The 27,171-nt window shown below is 36.0% G+C and overlaps 1 protein-coding gene across 1 annotated transcript; it reads left to right on the top strand.

Moving 5' to 3' along the window:
• LOC104161366 (collagen alpha-1(XI) chain-like) lies at positions 1 to 25,140 on the top strand (the record flags this gene model as incomplete). The annotated part of the gene is made up of 18 exons (XM_009699775.1): positions 1 to 54; positions 542 to 649; positions 835 to 888; positions 1,183 to 1,236; positions 2,444 to 2,497; positions 10,257 to 10,310; positions 10,719 to 10,826; positions 10,911 to 10,964; positions 15,614 to 15,667; positions 16,487 to 16,594; positions 17,180 to 17,233; positions 17,323 to 17,358; positions 17,468 to 17,521; positions 18,352 to 18,601; positions 20,807 to 20,919; positions 21,737 to 21,805; positions 22,481 to 22,714; positions 24,465 to 25,140. Coding segments are annotated over 18 exons (1,659 nt in total), but the record flags the coding sequence as incomplete, so codon positions are not given.
• Between the last annotated feature and the right edge of the window lie 2,031 nt (positions 25,141 to 27,171).

The following is a 27,171-nucleotide window of genomic DNA, read 5'->3' as shown; positions in this document are numbered from 1 at the left end:
GGTGAACCTGGAGAAGCTGGTAACCCTGGACCTCCTGGAGAATCTGGAACATCCGTGAGTATTTGGGTTTTGTCTTATTATTAACCTTTATTGTGGTGAACTAAGGTATCTGGTAGTGCTTACTTTAGAAAGCATTTAATCAGATTACTTGTGTATGTTTTCTTTAAATTTTCAGTGAAGAATTTATACCTTTAAAATGCCATTTGTTTCCACATAATTATAGCCACATCTTGTACCAACAGCTAGAGGACAAAGCTGAAGATTTCCTAAAAGAGTACCCATTTTTTCTTCCAAAAGTATTAACATCTATGTTTTTTTCTCTGAAGATAGTTCATTGATGCAAACAGGGTGCAGATGTTGGCACTTGACCTGAGATTCACAGGTTTTCCAACCTCAGGCTGAGGTCCTAATTTCCCATCCACATGCCAGCAGTTATTGACGAGTAACATTGCTCAGGTCTGAAAAACAGTTTTGCCATTGTAATCTTTTTTCAGCCATTCAATTTCCAGATGACATTTTTGTGTTCATATGTTTTCTACAGGGTCCAAAAGGTGAAAGGGGAGAAAAAGGTGAGGCTGGTCCACCTGGAGCAGCTGGACCACCAGGTGCTAAAGGACCTCCGGGTGATGATGGGCCTAAGGGTAACCCAGTAAGTGAGCTTAATAAATTTAACACAATGCACGAAGCACTGCTGAAGTTGTGCTACATATAGAACTGTATATAAGTTTCTACATTTGAACTAAATTCATTATATGCTTCATAAAATATTTGTGATAATTGCTACCTGCTTGTCAATGGGTGACACATCACTTGTTTTTTTTCTGATTTATCTAGGGCCCAGTTGGTTTTCCTGGAGATCCTGGTCCCCCTGGGGAACCTGGTCCAGCTGTAAGTATACTTAAAAAACAGGTTTAGGGCCTAGTCTTGGTTTGCACTAAATTCTAGTCAACCCTGATTCTTCCTTATCTGGGGATGAAGTCTTGCCTGTAAGATCTGTTGCTTTTTTGTTCATATATTTCTTAAGGCTTAAAAAAGGTTTAGAAATCTTTGAAAAGTTTTGAAAACTAATGTCCTTAGGAAAATGCTCTATAGAAAAATAGTGCTCTTATATTCATATATGAAACTAAGTTACTTAATTTAGCTGAATTCTGTATTTTGTTTATTCTCCTGTGAATTCTGTAGGGTCAAGATGGTGTTGGTGGAGAGAAGGGTGAAGATGGTGATCCTGGCCAACCTGTAAGTTGTTTCTGTCATTTTATTTCAGCTGCATGTTCTCTCCTATGCTAAGAAAGTATCTTTTGCTGAACTTCTATACATTTCTGGTTTCTATACATTCATACTCTCTAAAATATTTTAAAGTGGATGATTTTTCTACTATACTGAAAAATATCTATTTATTTCCTTGCAGAGATAGAACTAACCATATTATAGTAACAATCAGAAGCAAGAGCTCAATTTCTTTTAAAAGTGGAAACAAATGATGTGTTAAGGATTTGTGCCGGAGCTGCTGAGGAGCACTAAAAATAGAGCAAAATCTGAGCATAAGAAAGGAACGCTACAGCCAAATAATATTCATTAGCTGACCTGATGAAATTAACCAAAAATCTTGATGTTTCTGCTTTAAGAAGGTTAAGAAGTATCTGAGCAATACCCATATTAAGCATCAAAGTTCTTGTATCTGTAGATTCCCACATTTAAACATCATCAATTTATTTTTTTATTGTAAAAAAGATAGGGTTTCTGTTTTGGAAAGTCTCTTTCTAGGTCTGGAAGTTCTGATTATCAGGGAATTACCCTATATGGTACAGTTTGAAAATTAAAAATGCTAGTACATTGAACATATGGTTGGAAGCAATTTACAAACTGGGGTTTAACTGCAAACTTCAGGAAATTAGTATCCATATGTCTTACTTAACAGTAAATACTTTTACAGTGTTGTGTTCCTGAAAAAAAGCTTATCAAACCGTTCAGCAACCTTGAAATATTTACCAAGCTGGAGCAGCCAAATGGCTATCAGTGCACAAAAGATTTTTCAAGAGAAAGCCACCCATGGGGCAGCTAACAGACATTAGTGAAAAATTTTAGCAAAAGTAATAACTTCAGCACCAGAGAAAGCAAGAAAGTTTTTAATGGAGTTAGGCAGTAGGCTAAGGTCATATGTTACTTCTGTGCAGCCACTTTCTGATCTGAAATGTTTTGCTGCAAACAGGAAAAGGAAAAAAAAAATTATTGCATTTGTACAGTAACAAAAGCTGTTAAAAATTTCAAAAGATCATCCTAAGAAACAATTTGTTCAATGAGCAGGTATACTTCTCTGTCCACATTTGTGGTATTTATTTTCTGTCCATTGAAAGGGGCCAATGTATTGCAGATATTTGTTGTATTTAATAAAGATAATAACTTTATTCTTTGTTACCACTGAGCTTATCATTTTCCATCTCAGGGTCCACCAGGTCCTTCAGGTGAAGCAGGTCCACCTGGTCCTCCTGGAAAAAGAGTAAGTGATTTCTCATTTTCTCTTGTACATGTCTCTTTCTGAGACACACTGCTCTAGAGTTTCAGCTACTTGGTTTCCATATTGTGACACTCATACATGATGTCTGAGGTCTAAGTAATGTCATGGGAGAAATTAAAAAATAGAAACAGCAGAGAAAATGCTTTAACATGGGTTACATGGAACATGGGAACAAAAATACATGGGGAGGAATGTGTCTCTTATCTATAAATGTCCTTTTCAGCCAAGTTAATTCAGTGTCTGCTAGGGTAAGAATTCATTGTCTGCTGAATTAGTCTGCTAATAGGAGTGAGTGATTATGAGAGTAATACAAGACATCATCCTTAGGCACCTGACTGCTGGCAGGGAGCAGGAAAAATGTCTGCTTTGGAGTCTTTAGCCTCTGAAATAAAATAATTTCAGTGCAGCTTTTGTGCAAATCTATGTCATCCCCTCTGCATATAAAATTAACAAGCAGACATTTCTGTAATTTATGAAGCCATTCGATTATTTCTAAAGTCTTTGAAGCTTCACAAGCTTTACAAATATAGCTAATGAAACCCAGTAAATAACGTTACACTTACAGAACAGTAGTAGATGCATCAACCTTTAGGTCTGCTTCAGAGAGCAATTAGATGCAGTATTTACACTTTAAAAAACAAGAGAGGAGGCATCATTAAATATAAACGGAGCGCTGTTTAAGAAAATGTGTTAAATTGCCCTATTTAATAGGCTTGAATGAACTAACATGCCTAATTAGTTTTATCTCTTTTACACAATAATCTGTTTGCTCCACCAACTTGCAAAACATTTATAATACTGTAAATGATTATGGTAGCATTAGCAACCTTATCACTAGAACAGAAATATGGCTCAATTGAATATTAGCAATTAGTGTGTTTGTTTGACATCAGATTAGAACTTCCTGCTTTATTATACAGAAAGGCAGTAGCTCGTTCCTAACAGATGGGATATGTTGCACCTGATTGTACCTAGACAAAAACCACTTTAGAAACACAAATATCATGTCACTTGTGGTTTGACACATTTCCAATTTAGGGAAAATGTATGGCTAAATATTGCCAAGTAATCCCATTCCTGAATTCTGAAGAAAACAGTTTGTAGAATCAGATTCTACATTACTTGAGTACCTGAATGGTTCAAGCTTGTAGAGAGTCTGTATTGTATTGAAGTGAAGGATTGAAAGCTTCATGTTTTGCTGGCAGAATGAACACAAAAAATGTTCTTCATTAGTTTTCATCAGTTGTATGATAGAAATAATTTCAACAAAAAGCCCTAACAAGTGTCCTTTCATCCGCATTAAGAAGAACATACCATTTCAGTAGTAATACCGCCATGTATGGAGGTGCAGCTCTGGCTATACTACCAGAAAGCAACATTCTACCCAACTTTTTGTTTTTCTGTCTCTGAAACAATAAGCTGGCAGAGCTCAGGATTCATACTTTAAATCTAGTCCCTTGAACTCCCAAACTGTACAGTCTCCTTATGTATTCTGTTACTAATTTTCATTCCCCTCTTCTCCTCTATTTTGGAACTGACCTGAACTCAGTTTCACTGCCTGGTCTTCTGAAATTATGTTTATTACCAGGTTTCAGAGTTCTGAGCAATCTGTGTTTAGTATTGCCAGTTACAAAGAGGTTTCCCCAGCTTTCCCTGGGAAGCAAATTCTAGTGAAAGACATGGACATAAATACAGTTTTCCCATTGCATCTAACAGACTTCAGTGACAGATACATACTTACACTGACATTCAACTATCAAGTGAAGGCCAAGGATAAACTATTTTTCATAGTTATTGATGGATAACAGTAATAGGATTACTGTTAGTTGGTGAGATAAGCAAGTACCAAAACTGTTTTACTGTGGTGCTCTAAAGGCTTTGGCAATAAATACCAGAGCCTTGCAGACTGAGCAAGAGTCTCATGGACAAGCAGTATGGTGAATTTCTTTTAAGAAATACTACTTAGGAAGTATATGTCAGAACAATAAGCCTGTTCCAGATTCCTACTCTGAAGAGGTAAAATTGACTAGCATGCTCATGACTGCTTAGCTCAAGTCTAAATCAAAATAAAAGGTTAAATCTATGGATGAAACAAAAATGGATCATTAGAGCATCCACAAAAAATGTACCCTAATTAATATATTAGTTTGCAGACCTAACAATTAGTCTTCCAAAAATTATTTCCACCACTGCCTTTTTCTGAAAGTCCTCATACCATAGATACTTTCAGTTTTAGAAGTTTTATAATGCATGCTCAGGAGGCTTTATACATCTATGTAGTTATGGTGCAAGTAATCATAGTAATTGTGTGTGCCAATCTAGGGTGGGTTTGTGCACATACTGTTTAGAAAATTAGAGCTATGAAATCTATCAAGGGAAACATATAGCTGAAGAGATTTTATCATTAACAAATGGAAGGCCAGATTCTCTAGTTCAATACAAGAGAGGATCAACACCCAGAACAACAACTAATTTAAAAATATATATTCATTGCATCAGACTTTGAGGGACTAGTTTAGTATTGACTAAACTCTACTTTTTAATTAAATGATAAAATGTCCTGTAATGAATTAATAAAATAGTAATTCTTTTAAAGAGTATCTTGTCAATGAAGTAAAAGACTATGCTCAATATTTCCTATATATACCTTGCTTTAGTTGGATAGTCAAGACAGGTTTTTATTCTGTGTAAACTCTATCTTGGCTCACAACTTTTAATAAGAGATTATATTAACAATAAAAATATAGGAGTAAATGTTGGAAGTATTTTGGGAAAACATATTTCCCTTCGTTTAAAAAAGTTGTGATATATTCGATAATACCCAAAAAGGATATAGTTTTAAAATAAAAGGAATGTCTTCAGAAGCATTTGCTACTCTTGCTTCGGCAGAAATAGTCAGCTAATGGAATACTACAGCAGAATGTGAATGAGAGCAGTGTAGAAATAAAAGCATGTCATAATTCCTATTGAAGTCAAACAGAAAATGAAGTAATCAATTGTGTAATATACATTTTTATATATATGCACACGTATGTTCTTTCATAACTATAGATCGGAAATCTTGAGCAATTAAACTACAACATTTTAGTGCTAAAGTTAACATTCTAGCTGGCCAATGCTAACAGTTTTGTATCATCTTCCTGAAGAATGCTCAGCAGCAGTTAAATACAGTTTCCAAAAAACTGTATTTTTATGTTAAGTCATCAAATTCTTATGATGCAAATGAAAGAACTTTTAAAGTAAACTTATATTATTGAAAGAAATCTGTTATAGCTGCTTGAAAAATTGATCAACTTTCCTAGCATTCCTGATTCAACATACATGCAAGTTTGGTAGGAAACATGCATTTGTTTCAGTTTGCAGATTTCAGTGCCAGTTTAAGCATCTGGCCAGATCAAGACCTCAGAGGCTAGTCAAAATGGCTACCACTTCATCAGCTGCTATATTTACTTTACATTTTTAAGAATATCCAGCACAATAGGCTTTTTGGTAGAGGTAGTCCACAGCACATCACTGATTTGACTCCTCAGCTATCCAGGACCCAACTCTAGCCTTACCAGTTCTGTCTGATTTGAGAATGGCTGCTCTTCATCAGCACATCTTCCTCTCACTGTGGGCTTTCCGTCATCAAATCCCTTGACAAGTTCTCCACTGATGAAAATCAGCCCAGATTCTGTAGAAAACTTGAGGCATTACATGTATGTATATTACATTCCAAGCTGAACAGACAAATAGTCTAGTACAGCTTTGGGACTAGGAACCCCTTTTCTAATAATTTTCCCATTATATGCATGTTAAACATTTATAATATTGCCATCTAAATTTCTCTATCTGCAAAAAAAAAGAATGAAATTTGCTGGCCTCACAGAAGGATGTGGCTTCTGAAGTGTTCTTAAATGTTCTGAAGACAAAAACTGCATTATAAAGTTAACTTCATTGTTGGAGCAATCTAAGACAACCAAGAATTTCATAAATTGCTATGGGCTTGTCAGTGAGAGTTCTCAGCTGTACAGCTTTCCTGTTGCTCATAATAGCATCAGCATTGACCAACAGCATACTGTGTGAAGACTGTGTTTCTGAAGACATGTAACGTTTTTCAGTCTCTCATTCCAATGTAAGGAGATAGTGAGTGGTGATCAATGAGAAATGGATAATCTCAAAAGGCCTCCTGATCCAAAGCCTGCTTATCTAGAAAAGTAGATACAAAGACTGAACCACTCTACAGTTATGTTACTACTATTATTTTATGAAAATTAATTCTTTGCATGTACTTTGGGGACTTTTTTTTTTGTTTTGTCATAGAGCACTTTTTGTTTTGCCATGAGTGACATCTCTAGTTTGAATTCATTGATTTCTAGCTGACAAATGTTAGAAATAGCATGAGGAACAGACACCATCAAACAACATTCATTCTTAAAACAAATAACATACAATCAATAAAAATCAACACAGATAGTATCTCCTGCTTATATTCTTTTCAGCCTTTCAGTGTGCTAGGCCCCTCAGCTGTGTTTTCTGCTTTTTAGCTGTTTTATTAGAGTCAATTAGAAGTCTAGATCACATACACATAAGGCTCCATATATCAACCTAAAATGTTAGAATTTAAAGTCCAAGACTAAGATACACTTTTGTTCTCAACTGGAAGGCATACTGCTTGCTTCCAGTGAAAGAAGATATGTCAATACTGCAGCAAAGCTCGTCTCTAAATTTTGAGAAGCAATAGTTTATTTGGTTAGTTGCCTTTATATACAATGTTGAATAACAGAAAAGAAGGAAGTGTTTTTATGAAGGAGATTTTCTTCCATTTTGGCTACAGCATCATGCTGCCTCAGCAGGGTGCACACACCACTTAAAAATTAAGCTGATTTTCTCTCTTGATTGCAAATGCACAGAACACCTAACAATATGCCAGGTTCCTATCTTAACAGGCTGATGAAATGAAGTAATGGTTTTCTGTGTTGGAAATCATGCTTTTAGTCAGACGACAGACAGCTACAAACAACAGTTTAAACTTTTTTAATCAAATTATGAAATATGGAAGAGCAGACAGAAATGTCCAATAGTTTCATGTAACAAAAGTTGAGGGCAAGTTTGTTTCTGTATGAGTTCTTTTGTCTTCTCAGTTCTGCATAAAGTGTATCAGGCAATATGTCCAAACTTAAAGTGTAACGATCATAAATATCACCATGGTAGCTGGGGTGGTGAGGGTGAGGAGCCATGCATTAATTTAAAATTACTGTTATTCGAGTTCTTTTCTGTCAGTTAAAATTTACCAGACACTCCAAAAACTCAAGTGTAGGAAGGTAAGATAAATAATAATTTGCGGTCTTTCTCTGTAGAAGAACCATCTGTGCCATGCCAGCAATCACAGCCTGTTAGAAAGAGCAGTTCATTTAGCTGCTTTGTGCTGGTGCAGCATAGGCACTGTTTGATAATGAATGCACCCCCTTTGTTTAGTAATCATGATTCACTGTATTTGTAATTTAGCGATCACAGTGGTTTTTACCCCTGCTAATTCATGTTGCACCTGCATTTCTAGATTATGCAGAGACCATATTTCTGAAATACAAACTACCACACTCAACCCTTTTCAGTTTCTTAGGTGGGGTAGATTATAATCCATATGGGAACTTGAGTGCAAGGAATTTTCAAGCAGTAAAGACAATGGGCATGTAAATTATTTCATGTAAGGAAAAAAAAGTCCTGTTTCTAAAATGATTCTGAGTTTATTTATATACCTGCTAATCATTTTTCTTGTTATCGCTGCAAACTGTGATCCACCCAACCGATTACAACCTACACAAAGGGGTATATGCATTAGAGATTATTACTGGAACAGTAGTGATTGAAATTATTCTTCCTGTTTTAAAGAGTCTGCAATTGGGCCCCACTGCCCAGGGCTTTTTAGCTTCTCTGTATTTTGAAGAGGTAAAACTAAGTCCTTTACCACTTACAGCTCTTAAAAATACCAAAGAGAACAACCTGTTGACACCCACAACAAATGTCTAAAGTCCACTGTGGGTAATTCAATTCATTTTGCATTAACTTTGATGGAAAGCCTGAACTATCTCTGTTGGCCAAAAGGTTCATACAGTGCTGCAGATGTTCAATTCCACCCTGGAGAAAGCTTAATTTCAGAAGCAAATGAAGGATCTTAATATACTTCTATGTAAATAGTTATAAAATGAATGTACATTTCTAGGAATTAAATTAAAACTGGTGGAGTTGCTCAAGCTATGTGCTAATAGTAGTGGATGGTGAAATATAACAGGCTATAAAAAGCCTGGGCTAAATTCAGCTCTAGTATGAAAAAAAAAAGCTATTAGGTCAAAGACTGGTCTAAAGCCCTGAGCTCAGAAAGCATACAGGTAGATGCCTGACTGGAAGAACAGTTCTTAACTGTAAAATTAAGAATGTCTTTTACTGCTTTACTTTTAGGGGCCTGCATTTTTTTTGTCCGTTGTTATGAAGTAGAAAGTAGTAAATAAATGGAAGTAATTGACATTTTCTTGTTGCTGGTCCTTAGAAGATATTTTTATTTTTTTTTACTTTCTACATAACAAACTGTTTCTTGCATTAACGAACAGATGAGTCTTGGGAAATAAATTTTAGAGATTCAGAAAATCACCTTGTATTTGATCGTGGTCACTCTTCTTTCCTTTTGCTTTAAGCTGCTCATTGGTTGGCAAGAAATAGCTATTTGTATTAAGGACATCTCCCAAGCTAAAAATTAACCTTGTAGGAAAACAGTTGGTCCATTATCTTGAGTGCATCTTTTCTAAACTAAGTATATACAAGAGAACCATTTTCGGAAGAGTACATTAGATTCTAGATACTGTTTCAGTTCATAACTGAAGCTATAAATATTAATTCCCTGACCTGAAAATCAGCCCTTGATGTTTGGGAGGAGAAAAATATCTTATTATTTCTCACTAAAACCTTAAAAAATTCAAGAGGGGTGACATCAGCAATAGGTAGTCACAGTGCTGCCAGACGACTGCAACTCCTGTTTTGCCTTATCCCATCTCTACATCCTCTTGCAGTACCAAGTTCTATCTTCTTAGTCAAACAGAGCTTTTGCAGAGAAATAGAAGCAAACCTGATACCAAGAGCTATTTGTAGTCAGTGTCTTTATTTCATTCCTTACAATCTCTAGTCATGTGATTTTTTTATATTTGTTTTTCTCCCTCTTTCATATTTACTGGATAATATTAAGGCATGTATCAATTTTTGGCTCTCCAAATGGAATTAAAAGGCTTACTGAGTCCATCCCTGACTTGAGAATAAAGAAGTATATGCCATTCTGTGCACTGTAAAGTGACAGGCCCTTTTGGAATAAGTGGATAAACTACAGTGAGTAGATAGACACCAATGCAAAGCAAGTTTAAAACTGTTATTGTATATGTAAATTAGTATTGTTCTTTTCCTTTTACTTTTATATCCTGTTTTGATTTTCTTTTGAAGCTATTTCTTTGTTTTTAACCTTATCATATCAGGGGTGTTAGGTGGTGTATATTCTTTTAGGTATTCTAAAAACCCAGAAAATTTTATAAAGGGAAAAAGAGCTGATCTGAACATATTGGGATCTTTATTCTGTGAATAAAATGTCAAGAAAGAAATTTAATGTTCTTTTGTTAGCATTACTATTTATTAATACAGTGGAAATGGCACTTTCAGAATATTTTTCACTGGTAATATTTTAGAAAACTGAGATTATGAGCTCAGCCTTGATGTTTTACAGGGACCTCCTGGAGCAACTGGTGCTGAAGGCAGACAAGGTGAAAAAGGTGCAAAGGTAATACACTCAAGATTTTTTTTTAGGAGTGCAGAAATCTGAACTCTGTATAAATAAAAAGTAAATTGCTTATCATGCACGGAGTGTGAAACTTGTCAAAGTAATAATAGGTAAACTGTAAAAACCAAATGAAGACCCAGAATAATGGAGTACATGGTGGACTCTCACCAGTGCAGGCCCAATTTAGCTCACCCCTGCAGAAAATCAAGATGAGCATGCTTTGCGGGCACAACATCTTTATATGAAGTGATCAAAATTTTGTTCAGAAAACCATCCTGTACAGAACACTGTTTTAGCTTTTAAAACTGGAGTGAGAAATCTTTGCTCTCACTTTGCAGCTTGTATATCCCTACAGTGCCAAGCTTAGTCAGCTCTTCCTCTCTGACCTGTTGCTTATGTTCTTTCTAGGGTGAACCTGGTGCAGAAGGGGCTCCTGGAAAAACAGGTCCAGTTGGTCCACAGGGACCTGCAGGAAAACCTGGCCCAGAGGGTCTCCGGGGCATTCCTTGGCCTGTGGTAACTATGAGAAGCATATAATAATATTTTTAATGTTGCATTTCTTCTATATCCTCTGGTAAAGCAAACTATGTTTTTTTCTAGGGAGAACAAGGTCTACCTGGAGCGCCAGGTCAGGATGGCCCTCCTGGACCTCTGGTGAGTACCCTTCCTTTCAGTGCCAAAACAGGAAAAGGACCCTTTAAAACGTGTCTGTGCATTTACAGAAAAATGAATGTACAAGTTGGTTCTTAGCACAAAGTCACTGTTCTTTTGTGCTGGTAAAATCTGATACACAACTGCCTTCTTATTTTACTGCTGTACTATAGTAGGCAGCTGTGCTGAACGCTGCTGAGTTACACTAGGTAAAATGTGGAATAAGGCAGTGTAAAATCAAATTCTTGAAATCCTCTGAATAAAATTATTAATTTTATTTTTATTTTTAAAGTTTACAATCAAAAAATCTACTTCTGTCCTCACATCAGCAAAGCTTAATATCTTAAATAATTTTGTTTCCTTAACAGTGGCAAATTTTGGACATCCATTGATTTTAGTGACTACTAGTTTAGGGAATCATTATTCATAGCGTAAAAGTTTAGATCATATCTGTTCCTTACAGAAAGAAAAAATTAAATCAGAAGTAGGGCCAAAACGGGACTTCTACAAAGGAAGAAAACATGCTAGTTTTGTAAAAATAAACAGCAGCATCATGCTTATTGTTCACTCGTGGCAGTCCCAGGAAATATAATGCATGACTAAAGTGTTTAAAAGGGTCTGAATGAACCAGCCTCCCAGTTTCTAGGGCATCCATGGCATACCACAGTTCTGCTATGTGTTAATAATATGATTAAAGCAAGGGAAGCTTATAGATGACATAATATGAAATTATATTATTGCTTCTATTTACACTTGCTATTTTAGTGCATTTTTTTCTAACAAGCTGAAAAAACAACACTGAGCACAAATTGCACAATATTGGTGTTCTTATTCAGCATTATGTGCAGAAATTCAAATCTAAGCTATATGGCCAGCAGGCTAATTCTTCACACATTAAGTAAAGGTGATCCAATTTAGTGGAAAGATCTCATATCCCTTGCTCCTCAAACTCACTGGAGTTCACCTCTATTATCACAGTTGAGTGACACATTGGGAATAAAAAGCTTCAAAATGAAAGAAATATGGTCTGTTACAGTTTGAGCAGAAAAGAAATAAACAAGTGTTACACACTCAAGGCATTTTACAGTTTGCAAGCAGTGTTATCACATACTAAGTAAAATCCACTCTGTTATTTTGGCCAGAACATACAATCAGATTACTTTAGGAGAACAGGGCAATAAGGGGATATCCTCTACTTCAGAAATTATGTGGCCCTTAAAGGGGAAAAGGAAGGCTGTGAGTAGGAAGTGTGAAGGAAATCCTCTGTTCCTTTTCCTGTATGGACTTAGAGGATACAAAGGATACCGGGCCTTAATACTGAAAGTTTTTGCGGTTAAGCTATATATACCTGAACTCAAAATCTTTCCAAGAGCATCCCTGCCCCTACAGTGAGAAGTCTGGATCTGAATATCAGCTATAAAATTTTCATATCAGACTTTTCCAGTATATAAAAATGAAAGTGGAAAAAATGGGGAATTTAAACTGAAATGCTGCATAAATCAAGAGTTTTACCCTAAACCACTCTTTCACTTTCATGTGCATATGTCAACATCAGCAATTGCCTTTTCTTTCATTGACTGAAACACTTTCATGGGTGAGAGTACTTCAGTAACTATTTACATTTCCAAAAATGTTCCCAACATGCAACTTCTTAACCTATAAGCAAAAAGTTTCAGAAAATATATTTTTATGCCCCACATACTAGAAAGATTTTTATTTTTTTTCCCAATGAACAGTGATCTGGTACATAGGAGTATCTATTGATCACTTCTGTGTATATAATTATAGATGGTATTACAATGGCACCAACATATAATTTTATTTTTCTTTGTCCCTTAGAAAACAATAATGAGCAAATAATGTACTGAGGAAACCTTACACTATAGCTCTGCATTGCTCTTCAATTTAACATTCTAATTTTGTCCAAAGTCTCATGGATAACATATTGCTTCTAAGTCAGAGGTTGGGAACAATGAATGAGACACTGCAAGGAAAAGGATTCCCCTGTGCTAAGCCCATTTAAAAAAAAGTCTTCTCTCCAAAGAGTTTATGATGGGACCACCACCATAGTTTTTAAATGATGTGCCCAATTTATAAATAAAATTCATGGGGGACAAATCAGGGAACTGAAAACTTATCTCCTCAGTTACAATTCTGTGCTGAAATCTAAAAGTCAATGAACAATTATTAAGCAATAATAAGCATCTCTTTCCCACATGACAGTCACCAGAAGCCTCCAAATAATACATCATCAAAAGATGTGCCTTCCAATATTTGAGAGCTTAAATATTCAATTCAAATCTGAAGCTGAGTGTATGAGTGAACTATATACTCCCAAACACGCAGGCTTCCTGTCAGCTCAACAAGAACTTTTTTTAGATGCATTGCTGCAACTTAAAACTTTATTTTGGATTTTAAGAAAGTAAAGTTTATATGTAAAAGTTTCTGAGGTTAGCTTTCCCTCCTTCCCCTCCCTCCCTCCACAGTAGATTGCTATCAGGAGAAGAATACGAAAGCAGATTTGCAGTAGAGCACAACACACTGCAGGTGAAAATGTCTGATTCTGTATGCCAAAAGCTTAAAGATTTCACTTTTCATTCATGAATTATGTATTTGCCTAGGCTTTTGCATCTAATGATATCCTGCAGTAGAGATGGAAAGGATACGCACTGAATAATATTTTGTACATGAAGCGTTATGGCACTCTTGAATCTGTGCCAGGTTGAAAGGTCACTTATTACTGCTATCCATATCATAACTTCACAGATGTCCACTGCCAGCAGGAGACTAGTAATGATGAGATACTGACTTAGTCTAGCAGCTCTGTGCCTAATGCATACATGTTCAGTGTGAGATTAATAGCCTCTGAGAAATGACTGCCTTTTCTGTGCTTGCATATGCACTGCATGGCCTGACTTTTTCACCTCATTCTGTACAAATTACACAAAACCAACACTGCCATTCTTACAAACCTCAGAATATTCCTCAAATTCCTCAAAATTCTTCTAAAATTATAAATAAGGATTAAAATAATTGTAAAGAAAAACTGGGGAAAAAAAGCAAACCAAGGAGATTTTAACAAGCTTCATATATAATCTTTTTCTGTGACATCCATCCAGCTATATTTTTGACTATTGGTAAAAAGAATCTTCAATGGATTGCTCTTATGACCCCAGTAAAGAGTTTGAAAAGCACTGTCAGGGAAAAGAAGCTTGTGTCAAGTTATGTAAACAAGATAATCCAGTGTTTTTTGCAAGGGATGTGCAGAAAGTAAGACCTATCCATGTGAATGTGTTTATCCTTCGCAGTGGTTTCCCAGGTAGCAAGATTAGAATGGAGTTTTCCAACAGATACCCTAAGCATCAGCTTACATTGGAACCACCTGAAAAAACATGAGGGTTTTGGGTTGTCCTCTCCCCGCACCCACCCCAGAAATATGGAAGGGCTTGTAGGATGGTTCTGTTGACCCTGTGTTGGTTGTTCACAGCTCTGTATTCTGCCCCAGCATATTTCTGTTTACAGAAATCCAGCTGCATAGAGTAATGTTTAGGGACAACTGTAACTAAAACTTACAATAAAGAGTATTTCTCATGCAGTTTCATAAAGTGACATAAGTCTTTACTGTGCTGCAGGAAGGATGGCTCGTAAAGACAAATTAAAAATTGTAAGCTGCTCATATGCTGTGAACTATCTAAGTACCTAAAAAGGTATTGGTTTAACACTTCTGTAAGGTAAGGGTATTAACCCTGTCCAACAAAAGAGGAGTGGAGGCCCAAACAGATTAAGGCAGTCCCTAAAAGCATTTAGGATTGCCCAGACTAGTATTGCAAAACCTAAGGAATTTGTGTAACTACTCACATTTACAGAAGTGACAAAGGGCCATAAGCTTGTACGTGTCAGGGGAGCTAGCACACCTCGATCACATTCAGTAAGCTTGCAATGTTGAGTAGAAAATACTTGAATATTTAGAAAATATAGACTTAAATGCATTATTCATAGTCACACAGGAATTTCAGGTGGCAAGTCAAGGAAACTATAATCCCAAGACAACGCCCCAAATGCTGAAAGAAAATATGAGGTAGTTCTCCAACAAAGTAACATTGAAAAGCAGTTATTATATGCAACCTGATTTATATTCTGCAAAAATCTTACTGATCTGTAGTAAACTGGGAGAAAACCAATTAAGATGATACCTTCCACTCTTTTATGAAAGAAAGGGCTAAAATAAGCAACTAAAATAAGGTACAGCAATTAAGGTGGAAGTAATAATTGAAAGCATGTAATGTAACCACAAGCAAAATTAGGCTAATCAACAAAAAATTATTTGAATTTTTTTTTTTAATACCACTTGCTTCACTGGATGCTTTCAGTGCTCTTTAAGAATTTAGCTGATGCACTGCTTCATAGATTTGTAATCATACAACTCTCTATAGATTTCTAATTATAAAGTAATTTAAATGCTACAGTAGCATCGTTATGCCTTTTTAAACATACATTTCAGCTTTATCTTGGGCCCTAAATCACATGCCATCAATCACAACCATCAACCACTGACTAAATCTGTACTTTGACTTAACACTGCCTTTAATATTTCAAGAAAGTGTGTAGCATGTTAGAACTTATTTTAACATTACTTCCTTTGATTTATTTAGGGTCCACCTGGCTTGCCTGGCCTGAAAGGAGATCCAGGTTCCAAAGGAGAGAAGGTATACTTTATTCATTGTTGTGCCTTTGTAATTTTGACCTAGTCTAACAGTCTCTATAAAATTAGCGGAAAGAAACACTAGGGGTTTTGTAATAGAAAGCAAGACAACTTACCGTGTCTATCAATCAGCTTCCCATAGCCTTAATAGTAATTGTGAAGTTTTAAGCCACATCTGATACCCTGGAGATATAGAGAAAGAAAAAAAATTACTGCCTGTGTGGTAATCTGTTGACCAAGTGATTCTTCCTTGTAATGAAAATCCCAAAGATATTGATGTAAAAAGAACTGTTGGATTTACAAAAACAAAGTAAGTAGAAATCAAAAGTATTTGAGATTTTTATTTTAAAACAACAAAATGTAAATATGTAACAGCTATAATATTTCTTTTGAAATAATGGATTGAGACATCTGGGGTAGCATTTTCTAATGGAGTCCCAGCAATTTATTGATTGCTTGTGTATCAGAGAAAAAGTGTATAGAGAAAAGGATATGAATATATCTTGTGAATTTCAGTTTTTGTTTATGTACTTGGATCAGCTGTTTACACAGCTATATTACATGTGGAAACAAATGTGCAACTCTATAATATGCTTATAGCATCTAAATGTGAAAGTTGGTATGAAATTTGTACCCACACGTATTGTTATTTCTGTATCAGCTTCAGTAACAACAGTGAATATGCTTTCAGAATAATTTGTTTTCAGGTTAATTGTTGACTAGCGACAGTGATGACAATTGAAAGCTCTAATTTGTGTGTTTGCAAAACACATTTACTTTATATATATTGAGTTTTAACTATATTTTCTTCTATCTTGTTTAGGGACATCCTGGTTTGATTGGTCTGATTGGACCTCCAGGAGAACAGGGTGAAAAAGGTGATAGGGGTCTTCCTGGCCCACAGGGATCTCCTGGAGCCAAGGGTGATGCAGTGAGTAAAGAATACTTGTGTTTTCATTCAAGTTCTGTGCAAGCAAAGAGTACATATTCTAGTCTTTTTTTTGAGAGAGACATAAAGTTGCTATAAACATTTAACACTCAAAGCCTCCTGCTGGAGGTTAAAACTTTCCTAGGCATGCACAGTGAACAGCTTGAAACGAGATCATAGTGTTTCAGAAGATGAAGGAAACGGATACACCTAAACTAGAGACAAGATAAAACTAGCAGCACCAATCTCATCATGTTTATTAACTGCACTACCCAAAGTAGCTTCCTTTCTCCTAGTTATTAAGCCATGTTTTAAGGCATTATGTGAAAAGTGAGGTTTCCAAGCCAGTCTGAAGGGGAACAGAGTTGTAACTGTAAGTAGTGCAGTGTAAGAACAACTACAAGCAACTCAAACTGTTAGATAATATTTTAAATTTACAAACTATTTTGGACACTAGCAAATGGCCTAAATCAAAATTTGCCAGGGCTGGACACTTAGTAGGACTACCTTTTTCATAGATATGCATTTTTTTAATCCAGTCCAGTATGTCGAATACTTTAGTTCTGTACTTACTCTCTTCTTTCTTAGGGAATTTCCGGTCCTGCTGGTCCGCTTGGACCCCCTGGTCCTCCTGGTTTACCTGTAAGTAATTTCACCCAGTCCTCCTGTTTACAACACTCCTGTGTTGTGTGGAATACACTCCAACTATAGTTACATGTTCTTGCTTGTAGGGTCCCCAAGGTCCAAAAGGTTCCAAAGGGTCCAGCGTGAGTAATTCTCCTCTGTATTTTTTGCTCTTTTACTTAACTTTTCTGTGTGTTATTTTTTAACATTGTGTAGTATGGTCAACACTGCATTTCTTTAATTGCTTTGTAGGGTCCGGCTGGTCAAAAGGGTGACAGTGGGTTACCTGGTCCACCTGGTCCTCCAGTAAGTAAGGACTCTTTTCTGACATGCATGCACATTACACTGACATGATGACCCGGTTTTGACAAGGGTAGAAAACTGCATTTGTGAACTTGCAGATAAGGAAAATATTAATGATTGTTTGAAAATTCATTTCTCAGGAAACACAGATCCACCAGACACAGAAATACATTGTTTGCACTGAAAAAGCCATTAGAAACTTTAAAAAAAACACAATAGAAACCCCGCCACAAACAACCAACCCTCCTCTCCCACAATAGTTACTTAATGTGTTATATTGAAGCACAGAAAATAGAATTATATTGGTTTCCCCCTATTGATACTCTCCTGTTTCTACTATTTCTTTTTCATATCATAACAATATAAAATAAAAACAGTCCAAATCTGAATGAAGTGTTTCAATTTCTTGAAATAAAATATTGTTTTATAGACCCCAAGTGGAATTTTAAAGTTTTATCATAGGAAACATCCACAGTCTTTATTTGTCATAGGCTACGCCTGTGCTTGAGGGAATTGCCAGGGATAAAGAGCCAATTGCAAGTCAGTTCTGCACACTTAACTTATGTAAGGACAGCACTCTTCCCCAAACAGCAATGTAGTGAGAAGAGTTTAGAGCACAACAATGGTTTGGTCTTCTACAATCATCTTTTTCTGCAAGTAAATCAAAGCACGTAGGCATAAATCTGAAGGAAATAAGTGAAATAAAGAAATAAAGAATTTCAAGAAAGCCTGTTCACAGCATCTCCAAGCCACATTCTGTGGTCTTCCTCTGTATATTTATTCAGCTGAAAAACAAACAGAAAAGGTAACCAGACATGGTGTTTTCCACTCAGGGACCTCCAGGTGAAGTAATCCAGCCACTGCCGATTCAGTCACCCAAAAAGACAAGAAGATCTCCTGATTACATGTTATCTGATGCTGGTGATAATATTCTGGATTATTCCGATGGCATGGAAGAGATATTTGGTTCATTGAATTCACTTAAGCAAGACATTGAGCATATGAAGTATCCAATGGGCACTCAGAATAACCCAGCCCGAACTTGCAAAGACTTGCAACTCTGCCACCCAGACTTCCCAGATGGTATGTTAATATTGCATGACAAAGGCAAACAAGGCTGAAGTTATGGTCTGCTAAGATACTTTGGCAGAATAATTAATCATTGGTAGATGGTTAAGATAGTTGCTCAATAAATACAATCTCATTAAATCCATTTTACAGGTATAAAAGTTTATGAAATGTATGTAAGAGATGTTCTTTTGGTGAAAGCTGAAATTCTTTAAATACATAACCTGTTCTGGTTTTCAATTTAAAACTTTTTAAAGTGCTAAATAAAAAACAGTTATTGTTTTGAAAAGTGGGCCTTGCATTTCCAGAACTATCCAAACAGGAGAGGGATGAAAGATTGATGCTATTTAGATGAATGGAAAGTAAAATCACAAATGTCAGCATGCTGGAATAGCTAATAGCTTCTTTTAAAAGAAATGAGATTTATTTTAGTAGCTGTATACTTTAGCTTAGCATAATAATATAAAATAGCATTGGTATTATATGAGATTTATTATTCTGACTCTTAAAGAATTTACTATTCTTTTACCCTTAGAAACAATAATTTGTTCTACTGCATGACCACTGTTTGTTCTATATCATTCAGCAAATAGACATGCAAGTTTCTCTGATACTGTTTAATGCTACTAAGTACTAGTTTAATAAAATGCAGAGTAGTATGAACAAGATACTGTGTTCTGAAGAACTATCTTGATTTAATTATTCTTTGTTGTTTCTTCTTTTTTTCTAATTGAGTTTACCCCTCTGGAAAGGTTTAAATGAAAGCCAACCTTCACAGAATTTTCATACTTTTTTTTTTTATTGGAATTGATATTTTTCCCAGTTCAAAGCAATATTTTTCTGTTTTTAAATAGGAGGAAAAAAAGATTTTGACAGTTTAATAATATTTTATTGCTTTCACTCTAGATAGATAAAAACAGACAGTTGCCTTGAGGAGTGGTTAAGCAGTGTATGTGCTGTATAAAAAGTACATATTTTATAATTCAGTACCCTCCATAATAATGAATGTTTTTTATAGAACACATTCACCTTCTTCATTTACTAGTATTTGCTTATTATTTGGAGCTTTCTTCATAGAAAAGTAATTTTATTTTGGTTAAAATAAAAGTGAACACATTCATTAAAATACAAAATCCTTCAGGGACAAGACTTACAGGTCGTAAAGACTGTTTTCAATAAATACAGCCTGAATCAATAGAATTTTAAAATACCATAAATGCTTTGTCTATGCCCTGTATTCAGAAGACAGAACTGGTGAAAGGATTTTTCATTCCTCTCTGAAACCTTCACTATTTGCTTGAAACTGCATTAGAACAGCAGTGTCAGAAAATCATTTGCCATCCTGCTGTGAAACTAGCTGGAGATAAGGACCCACATCACAGAAATCATCGTTATAATTAGAATGGTAGATTTTATAAAGTGCTGATTTTTAATGGACCTTGGATTGACTGTGGCTCTCTTTCACGTCCAACCTTCGTTCAGCCTAGCACTGTAGGACTGCTGAAACTATGCAAGTTTTAACTGTCTTTCTCACCATGTCACCTAACCAAGCTTTAGTTAATGTGTTTTTATCAACTAAAGCAGCCTGAAGTTTCACTAGTGTTGCAGCTTCATAACCCAGTAGTAAAAAATACCTTTGCTTGAGGTATATCTCTCTCAATGGAAGCTTTAGGTACTTGTGCCAGCTACAACCTCACCAAACCCTGTGCAGCCACATTTTTATGTAGATAGGTACGCAATGACCCCAGATTTTGCTCTCTGACCTAAGCCATAGTTTATTTCTGCCTAAGGCTGCCTCTACTCTATTTTTGAGAGTGCTATCATCACAGGTACAAGGATAATTCTAGCTGAAATACTGAAATGGCCAAGTTGTTGAGACCTGCAATGTATGTTTCACACATGATGTCCTTCCTCCTTTAGACTGAGGGCTCCGCAGTTCCTCCAAAATTTCAGCAGTCTTGCAACAGAGTCATAGTTTGAAGTAAAATTAGACAAAAACAAAAGGTTGCAGGTAAAAATAGACTTTGATCCTGGTGTTATCTTTCAAAAACAATAACAACAGCAACAAATCACAAGGCAGAAAAGAAAGGGTTGCTTTCTCATCGTTCAGATAAAATAACTTTGCTACAAACTTTGGAGGACCATTAGGTAGCAGTAAAACCTGGATCTTCCAAATACCATTCCCACTATATAAGGCAAATATTTTCTCATTTGTTTTAGGGGAATATTGGATTGACCCTAACCAGGGCTGTTCTGGAGACTCCTTCAAAGTATACTGCAATTTCACAGCAGGTGGGGAAACTTGCATCTACCCAGATAAGAAATCTGAAGGAGTAAGTACCAGTCTGCATTTTCAGTTGGCAGTTGACAGATCCTACTATGCTGTTGCAATGTTGAACTAAACAGGGTAGTTACATTGTCACATTTTCATATATTTGTCTTTCTGATTACATTGAAATTTGCATAAATCTGAATGAAGTGATAAAATGGTACATAGAGCTAACAAACAGCATTTTCACTCTTTTGCTTAGATAGAGAATCTATGCACCTGCTTGCTAACCTTTCACTGCATTTCAGAATGCAACATAGCTGTGCAGCCAAAGTGCATAATCTAGCGCTTGACACCTAAAAGCTAAATTCTTACCTTGTTTCTTTTGTGGGTTCATTCATATCTATTCATTTATACCTATGCAAAGTAGATGTGAAACACTATGTATTAACAGTGTCCTCACTCATTGTTATAAATTACCTCTGATGGGGCATATGGTGTAGAGGAAAGCTTTCTAAAAGCTTGTCTAAAAGAGAGAGATCTATCAGCATCAACAGCAGTGAAAACTCAAATTTAGACACTCTTCACAGGAAGAATTTATACTAGCAGTTCACCTGAATCTTAACAGATTACCACAGTCTCCCTTAAATAGAACTATCTCTCTTTATAAGCTATCACCTTGGATTCCATTTAAAGTCACTACTTTGAAGGCATTCTATAGAAGAAGGACATCCTTTTTTAAAGCTTTAAAGAGGCTGAGATCTCAGAAAGAAGAACCATTCTTTACTATCTGACGTGAAATTTGTCCCAGGTAATATAAAACCTGTGTATCTGTTAACATATGTTTTAAATACTTCTTTCTCTGCTGTTTTACCACACAGGTTAGAATTTCATCATGGCCAAAAGAGAATCCAGGATCTTGGTTTAGTGAATTTAAACGAGGCAAACTTGTAAGTTGTCACTGCAACATAACAGTCATTCACAAATCAAGTACATGTTATCAATGATCAACAGATCCCAAGGAATTCTATGAATATTTAGATAATGAAAAGACTTTTCAGCCCCAGCCTTTTTGCCCTAAATATTAGAGCAGCTATATGGCCTCTTACCACTGGACAGCAGAAGCCTGCTCTCTCCCACAGTGATCCCAATGGTCACCTGCACAGCTGATGGTGAGGGTCTGGCTGCTGGCAGATAACACATCACCACTGAACCTTAGTGAAGCAGCTGGAGCACAGATCCCCTGCCCCATTCTAGGCAACTGGAAATATACTGAGTATGCAAAGATGAGACTGCAGGCTGACATAACTTTATAATTAACTGAAAACAGATTCCCAAAGAGATTCTGCTGGTTTATACTATATAGTAGGAGTAATTCTTCGTCTTTCCCATCAAAATGAAGCTCAAATATGTAGTTCTTCATCCTAAATATATTGCTACAACATGAAAATCTATTTACTGAGTCATAGCTTTATTGAACTTTAAAACTCCATAAAATGTTATATGTTGGTTGATTTTTTTTTTAATTACGGACAGTTATGTGGTTCTTTTGTCAAGAATAATTTTGTTTTGCATTTTAACAAAGGAAATACATAACTATTCATGTAACTTCTTGTATTTTCCAGCTTTCCTACTTGGATGTTGAAGGCAATTCCATTAATATGGTTCAAATGACATTCCTTAAACTACTGAGTGCCTCTGCCAGACAAAATTTCACTTACAACTGTCATCAGTCTGTTGCTTGGCATGATGCATCATCTGACAGCTATGACAAAGCGCTAAGGTTCTTAGGATCGAATGATGAAGAAATGTCTTATGACAACAATCCTTACATCAAAGCTCTTCACGATGGCTGTGCAGTAAGTAGACGTTCAGAAGAGTCTTTACAAAACCAACCTGCCAATTAAAGTAGAAATCAAATTCATTTTTTCACAGGTTTCTTCTGAGAAAAGCTTTTTAAACACTTTATTTTTAACGGACTGCCTTTTAGTAGATTTTTTAACTACAGTACACTAGTCCCTTATTTAATTTTCATATATGTACCAAAAAACCCCAAAACTCATAAGCCAAGCAACAGAAATGGAACAAACCTGGCATGGATACAGGCTGTCAGCATCAATGTGCTGAAACTAGACTATCTGCTAGTATGAGCACTGTATAAGAGAACAGGAGCAAAAAAGAATAATCAGGTGAGGCAGCCCATCAGAAGAATATACTCAAAATCAAGGCATATGCAGACAGAATAGTTAGTGAATACAGTAAAAAGACATGTATGAACTAAGCCATAGGTATATACCCAAACATAGTGAATTAATTGCATAGTTTGATATGTGACTTTATATTTCCTGTTCTCATTCTTTAGTAGTCAAAGACAGGTGAAGTTTGTCAATTGTACCTTTCAGAATCCTCTCTTAGCTCAGCTAAAATCCCTGGAGCTGTGCAAACATGCATCAGCTCTCTGACCACCGCTCCAGCAGGGTCTTTGTAGGCATAGCAACGATTACCTCTCTTTGGAAACAGAATGGTTTGTACTGAACACTCTGAAACAAAGACATCAAAGCAGCAAGTGACAGTTGAAGCCTCATTAATTATTTCAGGTTTTTGTACGGGTGCATTTCGACAGCAGCTCCTAAGAAGTCAGTGATCGAGAACCAGAGACCTGAAAGTGCCAGGATACATACCTGACTCTGAGACAGAGATGCAGCTCAGTTAGATGCAGAGTCTCCTCCCCTCAGTAATGAGATTCTAATACAAAGCTGCTTCATGTCAGCCTTTCTGTATGTCCTGTGTATTTTGCTTTCGTTATCCACAGTGGGTGAGTGTAGAGGTCAAGAGAGAACTGGAAGTGATTTAAGGTATAACTATCTCACTAAATTGAGAACACTCAGATCCACCAACTTGGATGCACATCTAAACTCCAAGACTCTGGCATAGCTGAAAGGGGTCTCAGCAAGATATAAGAGATCATCTGAACGAAGTGCAGTCCTGATAACTAACATGATGACTTGGCTGGATGATATTTAAAGGAGCTAGAAAGCCTTTGTTAGGAAGTAAGGGTGTGTCTTCAAACCTGCTTTCTAAGTGCATCAGTTGGCAGTCCTGTCAGACTACTACCTTCTTTCATGTCCAAACACCTGCTGTAATATTTTGTGAGACAGTTACAGTCTTTCTTCTTAGAAATGGTTCTTCTTTCAGAACTAATCGGTGATTTTTTCACAAGGAAGACATGCATACTGCTATGAGAACATTGTTATCATTTATTAATATAAATGATATTATATTATAATATTATAGTATAGATGTGAACTCAGAATTCCCCACAAAACATTAAATGTCTTAGGTAATTTTTCATTTGGAGGTCTATTTTAGTAGGCCTGTAGTAAAAAGTTATGGGCCAATCTCTTTCTAAAATAAAAAACATTCTATGTCACATTTTTAAAATAAAATCCTAAGAAAACATAAACTTTAGAGTTTGTAATATCTGATGCATGAGCAGACAATGGTTTATAAATTCTACACTTCAGAGGTAACTTATGAAGATCTACAGCATACGTTTACTGCTCTGATATATAACCATGTTTGCTTTTTTTTTTCCTTCTTTTTTAACAGTCAAGAAAGGGCTATGCAAAGACGGTGATTGAAATCAACACACCCAAAATAGACCAAGTGCCTATAGTTGATGTTATGATCAATGACTTTGGTGATCAGAACCAGAAGTTTGGATTTGAGGTCGGTCCTGTCTGCTTCCTTGGTTAAGCTTAAGACAAAATCAGATCAACAAAAATGTTGCACTTTGGTGCTACCAACCCACTTCATGCCACATGCAAGTTTTGAATAAGGATGGCATAGAAAATATGTCTTGCTGTGTGTATATGTCTTATCTAGAAAGTAATTGTCGCCCTTGTAGGGCCAGAATCACATGACTTAAACTTATTTTGCAAAGATGCTGTGGCACAGACAGACAACATAGGGCTCACTTTAGGAACACCCCCCTTTGGATTCCTTTGGTGCTGTAAAAAAACAAATGACATGGTGCTCCCTCCATTACAACAAAGAGGTGTTAAGAAAGTGTTTAATAAACTGTAATTATTCTATGTACAGTACTATACTGTTATTTCTGTCCATTTCCAAAACTTGCATGTGTATTGGAATTGAAGCTGTCTCTTATTTTATAATTACAAAACTACACTGTCAATACTGTGTATGTATTCTGAAAAAAATGAAGCTGTAGTTGCCAGTGAAGCCAATTCCATTTCTGATTAATAATAAAATCCCTTTGTATATATTGTTGTTGAAGAGCTTTGTTATTTGAAGTCGCCAACAAAACTTAAGGTGGCAAAACTGGAAGATCTTGAGCAGCACACTCAAACAACTCCTCTGCTGATATCACTCTGTGATGATGAATCAATAATGAAAGCACCTTCAAAGGTGCTGTGTTCCATGGTGCTATACCTCAGACTTTTTATTTTCTCTTCTAATTCCATAATTTCATAAGACACCTGTATATACCTAAAATAAACAAGTTTATATTTTTGGGTGGGGAAAACACGTAAGAGAAAAATAAAACTTCTCTGTAAGAGATCTGTTAAAAATCTGTGTGAAATAAATTAGTCATATAGCTTTCCTTTTTTTTTAAATCTCATCTGAATTTGTTTCCATTGTGCTTATTTGGTCTGCATAAATATTAAAACTGGATTCTAAACAGTTATTTATGGATTTTTGCAGTGTTTTAGATTTTTATGTAAGCAATGATGGATGTTTGCTTCCTGAACTGGATATTAAAAGTTCCACAGAATGGTCCTATACAATATTTGCCCATCCCATTAATATGAATTATTTTTTCCTGTTATTTCACCTGAAGGCTAGGGATGCAATATGTCTAGGTCATGTGATTCTACATAGTTGCTAAGCAACATACGAGGGGACTGCTTCCTACAGAGTTGTCTTTGACCCAAACTGTTACAAATTGCTATTCAAATCTCAGAAAAAAAAAAATAATGTTGGTTTGGCCTTTCCTCTGAACATTTTATTCAGGTAGTTGGAAGTAGAAATTACATTTTAGCTTTACAACACAAATCCTTTTACAACACAAATCCTTTTGTAATTATTTTTCATAATATATGTAAGACTTGAAAAGAAATGTTTGTTTCTATTTCTTATAAATTGTTAAATTAAATAGTACTAGTTTCTGCTGGCTCATTTCCAACTGGTATTTTCTTATGCACGTTATACATGTAAAAGTGAGATTTCAAAAGTCAACTTCTTGCTGGTCACATTTTCTTTTATTTTTGAACCAAAGTTTGTAACTGTCGCCTCAAAGAGGAAAATACAAATTTTATTAATAAAATCAAGTCTTGTCTACCTGGATTGGTCGTTCTCTTTATTCAATGTCCAAAACTCACCCACTGTCATTACCGTAACTTCACTCTGCTTCGAGACCATCCAGACTCAAAAAAAAAGTAATCTTACTACATATCCTGGCAAACACTGGGCAACAGCACTGAGAAGAGAAGTGTTAATGGAAAAGGTGCTGATCTGGCCATCGGCAGCATGCAGCAAAGCTGATTATTTCACATTTAGTTTGTATGGATTTGTAGCTGCAGCAGTTCACATAATGCTATCAAACACAAGATAAACCCAATATTCCTTCCCCAGCCACTCTCTTACAACCTACAATGTCTGAGTGCTTCACAATCTCATGCTTATCCTTGTAGGATCCCATAAGGTAGGCAAATGACCCTATTTATTGATGGGAAATGGAAGACAAGAACTAGACCAAGGCCTAGAAACTACTGGAACACAAAATTTCCAGTACCTTGTGGTACTGTGATAGTGGAACCAGAACTGGTGATGGGTCCAAGCTAGAGATATGACATAGGTCACCTGGGGCCTCCTCCAAAACAGTTTATATTTTTAAATCTGCTAACTGTTCTTTACGAACTCTGGTGATGTCCACAATAGCTGTGAAAGCAGCTCCAGTAAGTTTGGCAGAGGAGCGGCTACTTTCTGCTGCTCAAGTGGGCTAGGTTAAGTTAGGTGCTGAGATGTTCGGCCCTATCTAAAAAAACCCCAACACTTCTGGGTCAGGTGCTTTACAGTGATTACAGTAAAAAAATAAAGATGGTTGTGATTTGGCAGAGTCAGGACTAGGCTGCAGCAGAATGGTGCTTCTAAGAGTGCAATGATGTATGCAAGAAGGCAAACGTACCCAGATCTTTTCCAGAATTAGTCAAAGTATCTTGCCAAGGTTCTTGTTGACAAGATCCCAAAGGAGGAAATGAAATTGAGTCTTCTATACCTCTCAGCCAAGGACTCA

The sequence above is a fragment of the Cariama cristata genome, unplaced genomic scaffold (genome assembly GCF_000690535.1).
Source record: "Cariama cristata isolate BGI_N322 unplaced genomic scaffold, ASM69053v1 scaffold40794, whole genome shotgun sequence".
Taxonomy (NCBI): domain Eukaryota; kingdom Metazoa; phylum Chordata; class Aves; order Cariamiformes; family Cariamidae; genus Cariama; species Cariama cristata.
Note: the sequence above shows the minus strand (reverse complement) of the source record. Positions and strands in the feature narration are given on the sequence as shown.